At 39.1% G+C, this 19,478-nt stretch overlaps 2 protein-coding genes across 2 annotated transcripts; one reads left to right on the top strand and one right to left on the bottom strand.

Moving 5' to 3' along the window:
• Positions 1-10,643: 10,643 nt before the first annotated feature.
• LOC130470142 (uncharacterized) lies at positions 10,644-11,333 on the top strand. The gene is made up of 2 exons (XM_056839752.1): positions 10,644-11,026; positions 11,135-11,333. Exons 1-2 carry the CDS (start codon positions 10,644-10,646, stop codon positions 11,331-11,333), a joined length of 582 nt encoding a protein of 193 aa, XP_056695730.1.
• A 7,382-nt stretch (positions 11,334-18,715) lies between these two features.
• On the bottom strand, positions 18,716-19,246 carry LOC110804209 (zinc finger protein 7-like). Its single transcript, XM_022009768.2, has one exon. It carries the CDS (start codon positions 19,244-19,246, stop codon positions 18,716-18,718), a length of 531 nt encoding a protein of 176 aa, XP_021865460.1.
• Positions 19,247-19,478: the final 232 nt, after the last annotated feature.

Genomic DNA, 19,478 nt, shown 5'->3' with positions numbered 1-19,478 from the left:
ACGTTCTGTTCAATTTTTGGATCGATTGCGACAGAACGCGTGATCAGTTTTGCAGCGTGAGGCTTAGGCTTAGGGGTTTAGAGTCAATACTAAGAATAATAATTGTGTGTTGTGTCCTTTTCACGTCGAACTTAGAGCCCTATTTATAGAAAAGAGTTCGTGGAAAGATAGAATTGTAGAACTCTAATCCACGAGGAATTAGGAAAGAACACGTCCCAGGTATTTTCAGCGCCCAGGTCTAGGCGTCAATGATTTCGGCGCCCAGCTCTGGGCGTTGAAAATAGGATCCAGGCAATTTCAGCGCCCAGGGCTGGGCGTTGAAATTGATGTTTAGGCCGTTTCTTTGTCAGATTCGGACTCTTAGAATCCGGAGTGTATGAGACTTAATCGAGTCTTTTAGTGCGTATTAATTTTATGACGGAATGCGTCTGGGCCCGTTACGAACTCTAGGCTCGTGAGGATTTTATTTAATACGTAACTCTTATTTTCGAATCGTATTAGGAATAGGATTCTCTCGCAATTTCTATCTCATTTAGGATTTATGTTGGAGTGCAACACCTAATTCTCACAGGTTTCTATCTTTTATGACTTGCCACTTTTAACAACTACCCATTACGGCAGTTACTATTTTTAGCAGGTTTCCATAAATAGCAGGTTTCTATAAATAGCAGGTCTCTATAAATAGCAGGTTTCGGGTGAAATGAAAAGGGGAATTGAGATTCGTTATTTTATAGGAGATGCGTTGTCAAGTGGAGATTTATGTCCTCATCATCGAACCTTCCCTTTCGGGAATGGGGACAAAAGTAGGTGTCTACACCTGGCCTCGACCCATTTGGTGAAATAGTCGATAGGAACTAGTATGAACTCATGACCCCCGGTGCCCGTTGGAGTGACTTTGCCAATGACGTCGATACCCCAGGCTGAGAATGGCCACGGTGATGATTGAGAGTATAGCAATCATGGAGGAATGTGCTTTAGGTTCGCACACTTTTGACAGGTAGGACATTTCTTGATAAAGAAGTAGCAATCCCGTTCGAGGGTAGTCCAGTAGTATCAAGCCCTGATGATCTTGAGGGCTAACATTTTCCCGTTCATGTGGGTGCCACAGACTCCAGCATGTATGTTGTCCATGACTCTTTAAGCTTCGTGCTTGTCAACACATCGGAGGTTAGGGACGCTAAGGGACCTCTTGTATAGAATGCCGCCTTCTATGATGAAATTGGCTGATTGTAGTCGTAGAGCCCTTTGATTCTTTCTTGAAAAGTGCGGGGGATACTCTGAATTTTGCAGATACCTTTGAATGTCTGTAAACCAAGGTTCATCTCTGTCTTGCTCGACGTCCTCAATAGCATGGACATCTGCTGCTTTTTGACGTGTTTCAATTATAAGTGGAATTTCGGCTGTGCCGTTTAGAATGTTGATCATTAAGGCCAGCTTTGCCATCGCATCGGCAAATTGGTTCTCCTCTCTCGGGAAGTATGTATAGCGAAGCTCTTCTACTTGCTCAGACAGCTGCTCAAGATAGGATTGCTATGGAGCCAAGCTCTCGCTCCTTACTTTCCATTTGCCGGAAATTTGATTGATGATTAGGGAGGAATCCCCGTATACTCGAAGTTTCTGGACACCTAATGCTAAGGCGGCTTCCAGGCCCATGATGCATGCTTCATATTCTGCCGCATTGTTTGTGACGTTGAATTGCAGTTTTGCTGATATAGGAATGTGAATGCCGTCTGGGGCTACTAGAATTACTCCAACACCACATCCGTTCTGATTTGAAGCACCATCAAAATGCATTGACCAACTGTCATTACTCGTCAATAAGATTTGCTCGTCGGGTAAGTCGTAATCCTCCTCTTCTGCCTCGACGGGACAATCGGCTAGGAAGTCCGAGACTGCTAAACCCTTGATAGACTTTTGCGGGATGTATTTGAGATCCAATTCTGCTAGCATGACCAACCACCTAGACAATCGTCCGTTGAGAGCTGGTTTTTCGAACAAGTACTTGAGAGGATCTGCTTTGCTGATTACGTGCACTGTATGGGAGAGCATGTAATGTCGTAGTTTCTTTGTAGCCCAAACCAAGGCGATGCTAAGTTTCTCGAGCTGAGTGTATCTGGTCTCGTACTCGATTAACTTTTTGTTGATGTAGTATACGACATTCTCCTTGCCTTCAATTTCTTGGGCGAGCATGGCCCCAATTGCTGATTCTGCCGTTTTAAGGTAAAGCCTGAGGAGAATCCCTGGCATGGCTGGCTTTAGCACTGGTGGATTGGAAAGATAGTCTTTGATAGTATTGAATGCATGCTGACAATCCTCGTCCCAAACCTTGGGTTCGCTTTTACGGAGCTTTCGAAATACCGGTTCACAAATCATGGTGAGCTTTGAAATGAACCTACTGATGTATTGTAGTTTGCCGAGAAACCCCCGAATCTCCTTTTCATTCGCTGGCGGCTTCATCTCTTGAATGGCCTTGATTTTCGAAGGAACAGCCTCTATGCCACGAGAGTTGATAACATATCCGAGCAACTTGCCAGAGGTTACCCTGAACATGCACTTTTGAGGATTCAGCCTCATGTTGTATTGCCTGAGCCTGTTGAAAAACTTTCGAAGTACTGAGTTATGCTCGTGTCGCTCTTTGGATTTGACAATCATGTCGTTGATATACAACTCAATTTCCTTGTGAATCATATCGCTCATGATGGTTGTGGCTGTTCTTTGGTAGGTTGCCCCTGCGTTCTTTATTCCGAATAACATGATTGTGTAGTAATATGTACCCCACTGAGTGATGAAGGTTGTCTTCTCCATGTCTTCCTCTGCCATGGGAATCTGATTGTAGCCTGCATACCCGTCCATGAAAGAGAGTAAGGCATAATTTGCGGTGTTGTCGACCAAGATGTCGACGTGAGGCAATGGAAAACCGTTTTTAGGGCTGGCCCTGTTAAGATCTCTGTAGTCCAAACACATTCGTACTTTGCGTTCTTTCTTTGGAACTGGGACGACATTCGCGATCCATTCCGGATATTTTTTTCTCGAATAAACCCGGCCTCTAGCTGCTTGGAGACCTCTTCTTGAATTTTGAGGGAAACGTCGGGTTTCATGCGACGGAGTTTCTGCTTGATGGGCTTTGAACCTGGAATGAGGGGAATTGTATGCTGACCGATGCTTGGATCAACCCCTGGAATATCATGATAGGACCATGCGAAGACGTCTATGTACTCTGAAAGTAGCTTGATAAGATCATCCCGCTCTGCTTGAGATAGAGTCAAACCAATCTGAACTAGATTTGGATAAAGGTTGATTTTTTCTGTTTCCTCAATTATGGGCTTCCTGTTTTCATGATTTTCGATAGCTTTTAGAATTTCATGGTCAGTTTCTTGTGAAGCAAAGTTGTTTGGATTAGGATTGTGTTTTGAATTAGAATTCAAAGAGTAAGTAGAAATTGAAGTGTTATTGAAATCGACAATCATTACATCGACTGTTTTGACTTGAAGGTCGGCCTTTAGAGGCTCTTGATTGATGCAAGACTCTAGTCCTAGACTCTTAGGCTCATTGCTAGACTTAGATCCAGACTCATCCTCTGACTCGGACTCGCTCATCATAGATCCTTCGCCCACGGTAATCTTGAACATTCTGCCATTTGGAGCAGATATCTTGAGGGACTTTCTCCAGCCCTTGACCATCTTCTCACTTAGATTAATCATCTTAGATGGATCAAAATCTTCGATTTGAGTGATCATTTGGACCATAGTATCTTCAGGGATGATCGATGCTACTTCTTGGACAAATAGGAGACCAAAAGCGGATGAATCGAGGCATTCAAGGGTGGCCTTGTCTTGTATCGGAGGAGCATCCTCGAGGAAATGATAGTCTTGAAAGATCTCGAACCCAGGGTAAAGGACCCCTTTTGAAGAGTCATAGAAAGGCTCTGGAAAGTCAAAATACAAGTCATCATCTCCCTCCTTTACGAATTGTCCATTGAGTGTAAGTTGATGGGGAGGTACTTTGAATTGATCATTGCCAGCTCGACGGGCCTTTAGCTTAGCCTTTTGTTGCTTGTCATCGAACTTAGTTGGCTTGTATCCCAGACCGCAACAGTTAGTCTGTCCTTGGGTCTTGAAAGGAGATTTGGTAGGCGGTGGCAGAGTAGTGCCCAAGAAGCGCCCACGCTTGATCATCATGCGCTTTGCCATGGGATTCATTTGGACTCGATGGCTCCAACTTCAACACTGAACCCCCAAAGTTCTTCGTCGTTGTCATCATGTTCTATTAATATCAGAGCCTTGTCGGCTATCTTTGTCCTCAGATGGGACGCATGCAGGGTAATGATATTTCCTTGTACCTCCATTCGGACTTTCTGATGAAGTGAGGATGGCACTGCTTTGAGGTCATGGATCCAAGGCCTTCCCAAAAGGATATTGAAACTTGCTTTGATGTTGAGAACTTGAAAGCTTACTTTGCGCTCGATCGGTCATGTGCGGAGTAATAGAGTGAGAGTTCCCATTGCTTCCCGACGAGTGTTGTAATAGGCACGAACACCTTGCGAGGAACTAGAAAAGTCACTAGGGGTGAAACCCAAATTCTCAGCAGTGCGAAGAGGACACACATTGATTGCTGACCCATTGTCCACTAGAGTCATGGGGATGATTTTGTCCTTGTATTCGACAGTCAGATAGAGAGCCTTGTGATGGCTTGCCCCCTCAGGTGGGAGGTCTTCATTTGTAAAAGTGATTCCCTCCTCCAGATTCGTGAGTAACCCGATCAATTCGTCAGGAGTGACCTCTGGGGTGACATTCAACTTGACAAGAGCATTGATGAGAGCAGTGCGGTGCTCCACAGAGGAAGCCATGAGTTGCCAAATATTAACCTCTGCCTTAGTGCGCTTCAATTGCTTGATCAAAGGGTTTTCCTCGGTGGTAGAGGAACATTAGCTGCCGGTGTCGTTCTGTTGACAGGCTCTTGAATTCGACCGGACCTATTCATGACTTGAACACTATTTTCTGCCTTAGGGTCCAAGTACCAGTCGGCGCTCACAATTTCTCGGCATTCATCGTCAGAGATGTTTTCAATAGGAGGGTCCTGATATGTGTCTTCATCATCACTGGCCCATATCCCACAAATGTCTCCTTGAGGTAACCCAGATTCCGAGTTTTCACATGGCTGCGCAAGGTGCGGCACAGGCCTTTGGTTGAGAAATATTTCCTCTACCTCGAAAGGGCCCACAGCATGGAAAAGAGTTTCTTGATTGTCTTCGAGATCCTTTATGCGAGCCTCAGCTTCCTCGACACGTTCATAGAGCTCTGCTGCAGCTGCTGCTAGTGAAGTCATCTTGAATAGGATTTTGAGAGAAGGAGTCCGAGCACCTAGTTAGCACATGATTTTGAACTTTAGAACTTGAACTTCCCGACACATGATATGATATGCATGCAATGAATGAGACCTAGACTTGACTCTAAGTGCCACTCCGAAGATTCGGGATTTTGGATTTTGTACTTGTATTCGGGATTTGCAACCCCTTGGAAGTGTTTGAGAGGAGCCTTCATTCTTTTGTAGAAGTTGACTCTTTGTACTAGGACTTGGAATATCGAAAAAGAATATTTCGAGCTATTGGAAATTGAACTATTTTAGGGGAATTCCAACCCATCGAGTATTTGGAAATTGGACTTGTACTAGGAGATTGAACTTTTGTATTATTTCAAGGGAATTTCGACCCGTCAATATTTTAGGGGATTTCAACCCGTTGGACTTGGAGTATTTGAAGGGAATTTCAACCCGATTGAAAGGGAATTGATTTTGTATTATTTCAAGGGAATTTCAACCCGTCAATATTTTAGGGGGATCTCAACCCATTGGATCTTGGAATACATTAGGGGAATTTCAACCCATGGAATGGAATTTTGAACTTGTATTATTTCTGGGGAGTTTCAACCCGATTGGATTTCGAAGTATTTTAGGGGGATTTCAACCCATTGGACCTTGGAATATTTTAGGGGAATTTCATCCCATTGGATTTGGACTTGTATTATTTCAAGGGATTTTCAACCCATAATAGAATTTGTATTTGTACTATTTCAAAGGATTTTCAACCCATTGGAAGTGTTTTGAGGGATCGAATTTGTATTATTTCAGGGGAGTTTCAACCCATTGGAAGTGTTTTGAGGGATCGAATTTGTATTATTTCAGGGGAGTTTCAACCCATTGGAATTTGAGTTTGTACTATTTCAAGGGATTTTCAACCCATTGGAAAATATTTTCGAATTTGTATTTGGGAACAACGGAAGGCGAGGATTTGTAGCTTGAAGATGAGGTTGAAGTTTGAATTTGATTCGCAGTTTGAACATTAAAATGGGAAAGAGGCATTTTTGTATAGAGCATGAGATGTTTGAATTTGAACATTCCGGCGTCAAGCCATTGGATTCGAAATTGGGAAAGTCCGGCAAAATGCTGCCGTGGACTTGGAACTTTGAAGTGTTTGATCATGTAATTTTGAATTTGAAATTGAATGAGGAAAATCCGGCATTACGCAATCATGGAATTGGAATTGGAAAGTTTCGGATATGGGACTTGAGATTCGAAAGATTGAATATAGGTATTTTGAACTTGAGGTTTGGAATATGGAATGGAAAAGTCGGCATTACGACGGCATAAATTCGAACATTTCAACTTTGAGGTTTTGAACTTGAAATTGGTAATTTGAACTCGAGGTTTTGAAGGATGGAATTGAACCCTTGAATACTTGAACTAGAATTGAATTTTTTGAACTTGGAAATTGGATGCTTGAACTAGAAAATCCGGCGTGACGCCGTTGGAATCTGAAAATTTGGACTAGAAAATTCGGCATTATGACGCCGTTGGATTTGAATTTTGAAATTGAAACTTGAAATTTGGACTAGAAAATCCGGCATTATGACGTCGTTGGATTGAATTTGAAATTGAAACTCGAAATTTGGAATAGAAAATCCGGCATTATGACGCCGTTGGATTCGAATTTTGAAATTGAAACTTGAAATTTGGACTAGAAAATCCGGCATTATGACGCCGTTGGATTTGAATTTGAAATTTGGCATTTGTGCGTGAGGCGTGTTTGAGGGTTTTTGAATCAAATGGAGTGGCACTCCTAAAAGACCTTAAATCGGCGATTTAGATGCATGAGGTTTGAATGATGCTCCTAGAGGCTTGGTTTCCTAGTTGGAGGCTAAATGGTTTTGGCAAAGCTAGAACTTGATGTTAGCCATTCACGCGTGCAAAGACGCCCACACAATGCACAAGTAGCACGTTGTCACACTAGTCATGAATATGAATGCGACATGCAAAGTTCTCAACCTAAGGTCGGTCTAAGTTTTGTATGATGCAAGTGGTCGGCTTTAGGTGTCAAAAGGTACTTGACTAAGAGACGGATCCGGCGACAACTTGCACATCCGCCTAAGGGACTTGTGTGTCGGCAGACGACCTCCATACTTGACATCGGGAATGTCAAGTAAATGCCAAGTTTCGGTAGGCGCGGAAATGGTCACACACTTTGGTCGGGAACCGTATGGAGAGTCACCATTTCATTGCCCCCGAGGCTAGCCCGAATGTAGAACACATCCGTTTGGGCAAAGGTAGAAATTCGTTTTGCACAAATATGGTTTAAAATCCATTAAATGCCTAGAAATTGAAACTTGAAATCGTACTTGAATATTGTATTTGAAAAGCTCGTTTTTCGACATTCGTTCTAAAGGTTTGGGAGCTTCCTTCAAAGTACAGAAATAGACTGACTCCCACTTGAAAACTCGAGCAAAATATGGGCAGCAAGCCACTGTGAGCCACTGTGCTGGATGCAGACAGTGGCGTTGGGCAAAGGAGGCTGCGGCTGGCGCCAGTGTTGGCATCCAGAACTTAAGCAGATCAGTGGCTTGATGCTCAAAGTCTGCTCGTATTTTCGAAGTTGAAATCAGGAACTCCCTAGTGGAGTCGCCAGAATTGTAGGGGATGTTTTTGGAGTTTTCCCCTACGGGGGCGGTTGTTTTAGAAACCTTCGTATTTTGTACTTTGTAGGAGTCGCCACCAAACATTGTTTAAGGTCTTGTTTGGAAAGACCGCGAATGACTCTATTAGGATAAGACTTGAATCTTCGAAACGGATGGGTGAGATGCGGGCAAGGGAATGAGATGCTTATTCCGCAAGCTTTAGAAATTATTCGAGTGCGTGACACAACATTTTCAAAAATACCCTAGTTTAGACTATGTGGGTTTGAATTTAGGACAAATTGAATTTCAACTTTGTATGGCGGTCACTTTGCTTTAAAGTTAATTTAAGGGAACCTAAGATCGGTTTGTCCAAGAAATTATCTTTGTTTAAGCGTGATGTAACCTTGTATTTTGTTGTATTTAGCATGTGCGGTGATGAAAGCAATAAAGAAAATAAAGCAACATCACAATAGTAAATAAGTGTGGAATTAGTAAATACAAGACCCCCAAGAGATGGACTAGGGAGTAGGTCCACATTTCCTAGAAGGACTAGGCAAGTAAAGTTGCATAACTGAAAGTGCGGAATTGAAATGCATGATTGAAAGTGCGGAATTGAAAGGTGCGGAATTGAAAGTGCAGAATTGAAATTGCGGAATTGAAAGGTGCATAATTGAAATTGCAATATTGAAATTTGTACTTGGGCACATGAGATCCGAACGACAAACGGCTACTTAAAAATATGCGCTTGACACGAATTCAAAGCCAAAAATCTCAACTTGGGAGAAGTTGCTCATCCCAAAGTATCCTAGATTTTGCATATAGGACTTGAACTTGAACTTGAAAGCTTGAAACTTGAAATAGTGAACTTGAAATACTTGAAGTTGAACTTGAAATATTGAAATTGAACTTGAAATATTGAAATCCAGAGACTTGAATCTCAAAGATCGGGCCTTTTATTGTTGAAAAGGTTAGATATTTGATATGCTCTTGCTTTGAAAGGATCCTAGTTTACGGAAGTAGTCATGAGCAACCCTAAACATTGTTGGATCTTGAAATTTGAAAACTTGAACTTGTATATTGAAAAATAGAGTCTTGAATCTCAAAGAATAAACCTTAAAAAGTTAGAATGGCGTCATCTTTGATTACTCCATGCTTGAAAATTATTCTAGTTCAAAGAAGTGATTAGTAACAACTTTGAACATCCTTGAATCCTGAAAGTTTGCATTTTTGTATTTTGAAAAGTTTGGATTTTGAAAAGATGTATGATTGTTACAAGTGACATTTTTAAGAGTAAAAATTCCAACTTACTAATCATTTTGAAAATAAAAAATCAATACATCATTGAATAGATTAAGGTTGGGATCCTAGTTAGGTTTAGGCAAGCTTTCCGATTAGAACTCCCAATTGCTTAAAGCTTGAAGATTGTATGGTATTTTTGAGGATTTTGTATTGATTTTTGTATTGAATTTTCAGGCGCAATTTTTGTATTACGAAGTTATGTCTTGAATTTTTCTCCCTTAATGCTTGGAAATTAGGGGGTTTTTATAGGGGGAATGGCTGCTAAACGGGAGCCATTGCCAGCGCAGCACGCCGAAGCAGCGCCCAACGCTGGTGACGTGGCGTGAGTGCTGCCAAAACAAGGACGCGGGTTCCGTCCTTAATTTGTCTTGTATTTATGTACCTTCGTACGAATAGTACGATGCTTGGCACGTAGTGTTTGCTTGGGAGTAAAGACTTGATTTTGCTTCTAAAAACAAGCCGTTTCGGGTTTTGAATTTCGGTTTTACGGGACAAAGCCCGGCTTGCTCAATTTTGTGGGTCGGCGCCCGAATTTGACTTGCCTTATATGATTTTGAATGGAAAAGGCTTAGTAAAACCAATGGAATGGTCTACTAGATGAGATGGTACTTGGATTTTGAAATTGGTTTTTGAAAATTGTATTTTGTACCGAGTTCCGGGAGGGGAACGGCCTCGGGGATTGGATTGTGGCTCTTGGATTTTGGACATGCTTTTAGCAATTGGAATTTCCGCACGGAGTTGCTCCAATTATCTAACAAGGATAATGGTATCGTCATCATCCCAATGGGGAGACACAAATTAGGTGTCTACAGTGGGGCAAGCAAGAGAGGAAAGGCTCAGTGAAAAATAAGGGGTTCATTAATGAGGAGAGTCCTATTTATAGGCTCTCATATCCCTAGTGGGCTAGGCTTGGCAATTTGACATTGGGCTTAGAATTTAAATGGTTGGGTTAGCCTTAAGCTTAGAATTAAATTCTTTTGATTGGGCTCGATTAATAAAACGAGTTGGACTTTTCATTTAAAACCCAAACCTTTAAAATTACTTGCGACCCATTAAATTTCCCGACTCGGAAATTAAATTCGTTTCGTAATTAATTAAAATAACAAATATTCCAATTAATTAAAATACATTTAAATAATATTTAAATGCGAAATAAATTCTAAAAATCGTAAAATGCTTTATAAATATAATAAAATATATTTATAGTTATTATAAAAATACGAGGTATTACAGCAACCCCAAAAGAGGATCTATGAGGCCTCGGGGCAAAAGAAGAACGACATCTTAGTGGTGTTCGGGGGGCAGAGGTCCGCCCACGCTAGCAAGAAGCACTTGAGAGCTCTCTCCCCCCGAGTCAACTTCAGCGCTGTAGGGGAGAAGGAACCCCATCCTCCAAACATGACTTTCACCGCCGATGACTGCCTTGGATTCCACTACAAACATGAAGAACCGTTGGTAATTTCCATGGATCTTAACAATCACAACGTTCACAGAGTACTGGTCGATGGAGGGAGCGCCGTCAACATCATCTTCATAAACTTCTTCAAGCAAATGATCCTCGAGGAAGGAGAAGAATCACTGACGAAGGTCAGCTACCCACTGATTGGATTCAACGGATCTGCAGCAGTTCCCCGAGGGAAGATCACCCTACCAGTCACAGTTGGCCAAGGCCAAGCAGCGAGAAATGTCCAAGAGGAATTCTTAGTGATGGATTGCGATTCACTGTACAACGTCATCATGGGACGAACCATGATCCACAAAATGCAAGCAATCCCATCCACGTACCACCAGATGATGATATATGTCTCGGACGCAGGCTTCGCCGAGTGAGTTAAAGGTGATCAGGAGGTTGCAAGAAGAACTTGCCACACCGCCATCCGAAAAACAAGGCTAGGAGACGGTTCTAAGGATGAAGAAGCTAAACAAGATCCCTCGAGAGGGGAAAAAAAGGCAAAGAGGAGAAAGGCCGGATCGAGCAGTCTGGTGAAACCCACAGAGGTTGATGCTCGGCCCGAAACCCCTTCTCCGGAGCCAGATAAAGAAATGGAGGATATCTCCCTCGAAGACGATTCAAACAGGAGTGTCTGAATAGGCAAAGGCCTTAGCTCGGGACTCCGAATCGATTTGATCCAACAGTTGAGAGATCACAAAGACATTTTTTCATGGTCGGCAGTTGACATGCCAGGGATAGATCCAATGATGATCTGTCACAAGCTGGATGTCAACGTCGAAGCCCGGACAAAGAAGAAGTGGAACTATTCCTCAGGGAAAAACAAAGCCATCGCCGAAGAGGTGAAGAAGCTGCAAGAAGCCGGCTTCATTGAGCCATGGATGTACCCCAAGTGGTTGGCCAATGTGGTGATGGTCAAAAACGCAAACGACTCATGGCGCATGTGCTTAGATTTCACGGGTCTGAACCGAGCCTGCCCCAAAGATTGCTACCCTATACCGAGGATAGATCAGTTGGTAGACTCCATAAGTGGCCATGAATTTCTAAGCTTCATGGACGCCTTTTCAGGGCACCATCAAGTGTTCATGCACCCTGATGACAGGGCGAAGATTTCATTTATCACAAGTGCAGGAGTATTCAACTATAGAATGATGCCCTTCGGTTTTAAAAATGCCGGAGCTACCTACCAAAGGCTAGTTGACCATGTCTTCGCTGACCAGAAGGGAAGGAACGTCGATGTCTATGTGGACGATTCCATAGTGAAAAGCGTCAAAGAAGAAGACCACATCAAAGACCTGGACGAGACCTTCGGCAATCTGAGGAAATATAAGATGAAGCTGAATCCGAGGAAGTGCTTCTTCGGGGTGAAATCAGGGAAGTTCCTCGGATTCATGGTAGGCAGCATTGGACCTGCCCGAGCCAAAGACAAAGAAAGACGTGCAAAGGCTAACTGGCAGGTTAGCCGCACTGTCAAGATTCATCTCGAAAGCTTTGGATAAAGGGGCCCCCTTCTTCAAATCTCTCAAACCAAAAACCCTCCCAGAAGGAGAAGCAGAACCAATCAAAAAGAAAGGCGTCCCGAGGAAGGTTAACCCCGAGCTGACATGGGAACAAGAGCAAAGATATGCATTCCAACAGCTCAGGGCCCACCTGGCCCAACTACAGACACTGGCTAGACCGAAAGAGGGGGAAACCCTGTACCTAGTATAATGGTCTAGCCTTAATAGAATATCGGGAAGAACTAAAATTTCTAATTCCTCCAATATTTTAATCAGAAGAACTGCAAAAGAAGATTAAGGCCAACAATTGATTTGCGAGCAGCAATAACAAAACTATCTTAGGCTCTAGACAAGGCAGTTTACCCACAAACAAATTGATTGGGACGAATTGTTTAATATCTTTGAAATTTATCCAAGAAAACTTAAGAAATTGCTATTAATACCTGATTTCAAGCATAAATATGTAATTGCTGCTGGAAAATTTACAATAAATGTCAGTAAATTTGACTTTGCGAAAAATCGGGCGATATTGTACAATTAACCCCCTAATTCAACTAAATTCACACCGTAGAAAACGGAAACAGACATAATACGACTAATTTACTTTTACCAAGTTTCGATTTACTTTTGAGTTTCTTTTGGTTACTTTTGAGTTCCTTGTATTTACTTTTGAGATATTTCTTTTTTTGTTTGTGATTCCTTGTATTTACTAACCTTGTTGCACAGTAGAACCACAACCATGTTAACCTTACCACTGACTGCATCAGATCAACATTGTCAGGGTAAGCAGCAACAAGACATTGCTAACTGATATAACTTATGTAAATTGACTGCAACCATAATAGACTACCATAAAAGACTGCACAAATAACAATAGCAAAGCAGCAAACACAATTGCAATAAAACAGACCCCCTAAAACTGACCAGGACACGTTATACCAAACTGCAGGCTAGAAACCTAATCCTAGTAGTTAACTGGGATTGGCAAGTTTTGCATTAGCACCCTCACCGCCCTGCAACAACAACGTACACACAACACCGTTGACACCTTAAGAGCCACTATGTAGAACAGCTCAGCTTACCACCTGTTAACGTAGGACAAGTCTGCATTACTATCCCTTCAAAACCACCCAACTAACTTCTTGACTTCAAAAAAGAAGCCACCAGACAAGCAGTTCAGGAATATCTATTCTCTTGACCATGTCTAAGATTATTCGAATCATTTTACTTTTTAATTAGTTCTGTTTACTTTTATGAATTCTTTATCTACCTTTAATTTGAACAAAAAAAATTGTGTAAGCTATGATCAAAAGTAAACACAACATCAAGTAAAATTAAACGCAATATCAAGTAAAAGTAAAGACATTATCAACAAAAGTAAACATAGTATTGAGTAAAAGTAAACACAATATCATCAAAAGTAAACACAACATCTTAACGAAATTTGGTAACATAGAAATCCGATTGAACTTAATTGGAAATATTTACCTTCAATTTTGAGCTCGATGATTGCAGATTCTAGTTAATTGAAATACTACTGCAGAAGAAATTAGAATTAATTAAACAAATCAAACATTTAATATTCAAAAAATTTCGCATGATGAACTTCAAAATTGAAGTTGAAAATCACTGTAGAATAATTAAAGTGTGATTGCAAATTAGCTTGAAAAATTATACCTAATTTTGGGATGAATTTCTGGAATTTGAAGAACGAAGGATTTCAAAAATAAATCACGCGTCATTTTTCAGGGAGGCAGAGAGAGAAACTGTGAGATATTTTGGGAAGGGGAAAGAAAGTGTATTTTGAGCGAAAATATCAGATTTTATGAGATTAAATCTCATCCGTCAATTCTATCTAAATCCTGCGGTTGCTAAAGGTTCTCATTATAGGACAGGTTCTCACCAAAACCTGGTTATATATATATATATATATATATATATATATATATATATATATATATATATATATATTGAAATTTCGATTAATAATATTTTCATTAAATTTCGAAAATATATTATTAAAATTCATTATTTGTAAATCCATTATTTATAAATTTATTAGCTATAAAATATTGGTTTTATAATATTTATTGTTTTGATAACTAATTCAATGATTTAAAATTTTGAAAGAATTCGGACTCGGAGATCAGGAAGAACGAACCAAGGAAAAAGCTTAGCAAAATCGCGGAACTGAGGTAACGGCTATTGCTAGTACCCGCAATTTCCTTATAAATGTGATTATGAAATTATGACGATATGATTGAATTTATGAACTAAATGTTTTGACATGTTTTATGAATTGCGGGAATGAATTATGATTTGATTGAATTATTCCTCATAATATGATTTGATTGAGTTTTCCTATAAAATGATGTTTTATTGATCACATGATCTAAAAGAGTTATGTTACTTCACCTGAAGTTCAAAAGCCAATGCTTTGTAAAATTAAATACAACATGATAAATGAAAGTGAAAGACCTAGTTTGGCTGGCAGTATATATACCATCATGTTTCTATTTCTCGTTCATGCATGTACCTATAGGACACTTGTCCACCCATGTTGAGCCCAAGCTCCCATAATTTATGAGCCCATGCTCGGGCCGAGGCCCGCCAGTTCGATTATGATCCCAGGCTCCTATGGGCCCAGACCCTTCGTGGAAAAATCTTCCATCGGTTCGTACTTGAAAACAACTAGCATGTTAATAAAAGTTTATGAATGAATTAATATGATGTTTTATAAAATGTTTTACATTATTCTATTCTCTCTGTTTTATCAACTAAAATGAGTTGAAATGAATTTATGTTACTAGAATAGTTCGGAACTGAGTTTTCGGCTCACTGTTTTGTTTTCTATTTTAGGTACTGTCGGGGACGATGGAAACGAGTAGCGGCGAAGAATTTCACTTTAGTCATGTTCACCTAGTTTTTGTTCTAAGTTTTAATAGTTTAATTAAAGACTCTTAGTAAGTTATTTACTTTTGTTTTGGAAATAAAAAGGTCTATTATTTTAATTTGGATATTTAATAGCTGGTTTACGATGTTGCCTTGTAATTCCCAGAAGAGAGTTATGGCAGGTGATGTCCCGGCCGAATTAGGTAAATTTCGTTGCTTAATTACTTGAATTAGAGATCGGGGCGTTACATAAGAGCAATGGGGTGGGGCAAGTTTAAATAGTTCCCAGCATTCAAGCGTTCGACGACAAATGTCCAAATAGCCATTAACAAAATACGTTAATTACAAATTCGATATTAAGATTAAGAAGATGAATATAAAAACACGACCTGGTTAAACAGGCTGAATCTGGACAATTACACAAGAAGAAAGTCGAAACGCCATGGCTAATCTTATCCCAACTTTACAGTGAACTAATGACTATAATCGTTTCTGAAAAATGACTTTGTACATTCCCCTCGAAAATTCCCCCAACTGTAATTTAATAATTTCCCTTCCTAGTGCATGGAAATCTGATTCCAATGTGAACATATTTTTAACTTAATTTAAAAACATCAGCTTCCCATACCAGTGCACGGATAAAAATGTACACTTCACATTCCACTTTGTTGGGAACACAAATATAATAGAAATTAATATTATTATTGTTAAAATTAAAATTAAAATTAAAATTAGATTTGTATCAAGCAATGTACATTTGGGCTGAAAATATTGAAGGAGAGAGTGACACGTGTATAGATTGAAGGGAAGGATGATGTCAGCAGTATTTATTTTATTAATAGTTTTAGATTTTTTTTTAAACAAAAATTGGTAATTATTTTTTCGTAATTATTTTTTGGGGTGAATTATTATCGTCATTATTATTATTATTGTCGTTTTTTAATTATTCGTATTGTTGTTATTATTATTTTTATTCATTATTATTATTATTATTATTATTATTATAAACATTAAAAGGGAAAAGCTGTATTTTAATGCTTTAAATGCGGACGTTTTTAGAAAATATGGACGTCGAATAACGGTACACTAATCCAATCACTCAAAATATGGAGTGTATTAGTACTCATGCATTTTATATACATCTATAACCCTTAATAGTGGGAGCAATCCCTTATGAACTGTAACATGCACCTACTTTATTTTATTTTTATTCTCATTTTTAGTTTTTTAACATGTTGAGTAAAGTACCTAGCTACATGTCACTGATTGATATATATACTCCTTCTGTATTTAATTAAAGGATATACTTTCCTTTTTTGGCTATTATGGTCCCCACTTTCAATTATATTAATATTAATATTTTTATACTTCTGTGTGGTCCCTACACTTACTCACATCATTTTTTACTATCATAAATAATTCACTCACTACCCCACTTTTAACTTATTTTAATAAATTCAACACACTATCCTAAAACTACGTGCCGGTCAAATTGTATCCTTTAGTTAGATGCTGAGGGAATATATAAATGAGAGTGATAATAATTGTAATGATTAGAGAATATAACGTACAATGTTGGACTTCGGATGAAGACTCTTTCGTAGTAAAGGAAGATCTAGCTTGTTCTTAGCGGTATTTGGGCTCAAAGTACCTGCACATAAGTAAGTTAACTGGCCTCGGGGGTGTTCAAAATCATATTTATAGTGTTTGTGTAATAAATGTAGCTGAGCTTATTACAAATGGACAGTGGGTTGCTTTAAGAGGTGTAGAACCTTGAGAGAGAGCGCCGAGTTAAGTTGTATTTTAGCCAAGTTGGGATATCATATCCCAAATATTCGAAATTGTACGTTGATTAATATGTTCACTTTTGTGGCATGAAAGCACAATAAATTAACGAATATGACTATTTCATATACTCATAGGGTGTTAGAACATCATCGTTGCCGAATCTCAAATTTTCAGCCACACTGCGTGCAACCCACGCAGTCAGCTACTAGTATTCTATAGAAGTTCGGCATATCGTACGTCACATCACTCAGTTTCTAAATACCTATTCAAGTACTTCAACTAAGCATGGTCGATAGCTAAGTAACTAAGTGTTAGAATATGGTGTGATGATAGGAAACTAATTTTACATAGTTTAATTCCTAACATCAATCTATTACACACGTGTCAATTCATGGTGCACACTACAAGAAATTGTACTATTAACGACGGGAAATCCCGTTGCGAAAGGCCAATTATTTTCTTAATCTTCTAAAAATATTTTTCTTAATCTTCTATAAAATACATAGGAAAAATTCACATAAATAATCCCACCTTTCACTCATGTTCTCAAAATAATTCCAACTTTGGATTATTTTAGAATAATCCAAATTTTAGGGGTTACTTTCTCAAAATAATCCAAACTATCAATTTGGCTATGTACAATAGACCCAAAATATATTAGTAATGACAAGAAAAAAAGATTTCGGATTATTTTGAGAAAGTAACCTCTAAAGTTTGGATTATTCTAAAATAATCCAAAGTTGAGATTATTTTTAGAAGATGTGTAAAAGTTTGGATTATTTATGTCAATTTTTCCTATGTATTTTTCTTAATCTTCTATAAATTTTTTTTTATTTTTATGCAAGCTTGGACCATTATAATAAAATCAATGATGAAAGTTTGATAAGTGAATTTTGTTGAATAGTACGGCATGATCCGTGCTAGGTAGACTGCTAAGTATGCTTTGAGATTTGCCGGACAATACCACTGTTGGCAAGATTTATGGCCTGTATTATTGTTGGTCGATCTGTTGGATACTTGGATATGGGGAACATAAAGATAGCTAGAAAGATTGAATTGAAAGCATCAAATTAGCACATCATTTTATTCAAGTAATAACTCTATTACTTCTTGAAATTGAAATTAAGGGTCCACTAAAATTCTGTCATCTCCCTTTCTTAAACTTCATTGGTCCAAGTCATTTTTATTTTATTTTTAATCTTTAGATACAATGTTGTTCATCTGTAACGAGTTGATGAATTTCGGTAAATTTTAAGTGTCATCCACCAACAATATCCATTAACTTCTCTAATTAATCAACTTTGCCTATGCTTGAAACTCAACAGTGGCATACCAAATATGGAAATCAAAATAATTACTGATTATTCTTTAAGCAAATGAAATCATGCATAGACTTATTATTCATACACTACATATTTATAAATACTCCCTCCGTCCCGGAATACTTGACATGTTTTCCTTATCGGGCCGTCCCTTAATACTTGACCTGTTTCTAAAAATGGAAATATTCTAACAATATTATATTATTTCTCACTCCACCCCTATTAACCCACCTACCCCCTACTCCATACAAAAAATAATTAAAAATTCAACCCCTACTCTCCCCCAACCCCACCCTTTACACATTTTCCACTAACTATATTAAAATAATACCCCACTGTCAACTACTACCTATTAAATTAAATAAGTCAATTCAAGTCCCTTAAACTCTGTGCCGGTCAAACCGGGTCGAGTATTCCGGGACGGAGGGAGTATATATATATATATATATATATATATATATGTATATATATAATTATATATACATAACCATATCCTTTAGGATAGATGGATATACGGTATCAAAGAGGGGGGTCTAAGTTAAGGTCAGGTACCCTTAAGGGCCTTAACTCTTTTGGGCTACTACCTTTCTCAAGCTGCTGCACTGCACCATAGTTAATATCACCTTGAACTTGGTTGGTGATCCTTGCTGCAGCCGCATAGGGATACACTGAGCCCTCATCCAGACGATAACTCCCTGGCCAGTAGTTGATAACAGGGTGAGTACTACTGCTGCTGCTGCTGATTATGAGACTGCCGGAAAATATGGGTTGTCCGGCAATGATCTGGTGGTGCGCAACACCGTGGGGCTGAGCAAAGGAGCAGGCGGCCGTCAATGGCAACCCAAAACTCCCTATCATCATCATTGAACTCATTTCTTGTTTGTGATTCTTTGCTTCTTGTCTCTCCTTTTTATGAGCATTTTGATGGCCGCCTAATGCTTGCCAGTTTAGGAATCTCCTACCACAATATTTGCAATAACATATCTTAAAAAGATGTCTTTTTGGCCTTGGAGAGGAGGAGTTGTTATCATTATCTTTGGAACCTCCCATTTTTAACTACACTAGTTACTACGTATATACTAGTTTAGTAACAAATTGGGAATATATAGCTTGATATAAACTGAATAGACACCCAACCAATCATATTAGGACGAGTTGATATACCCCAAGTATTTTTTTTTAAAGTAAGTTACATGTTAGACCGGTACAAATATTAAGAAAGAAGAGTTTAATGTAATATAAATAAGGAAAACTTATCAAATTACTAACTAGGTTTTTGGTG

This window comes from Spinacia oleracea, chromosome 3 (assembly GCF_020520425.1).
Source record: "Spinacia oleracea cultivar Varoflay chromosome 3, BTI_SOV_V1, whole genome shotgun sequence".
Taxonomy (NCBI): Eukaryota; Viridiplantae; Streptophyta; class Magnoliopsida; order Caryophyllales; family Amaranthaceae; genus Spinacia; species Spinacia oleracea.
The sequence above is the reverse complement of the archived record's forward strand: the minus strand, read 5'-3'. Positions and strand labels throughout refer to the sequence as shown.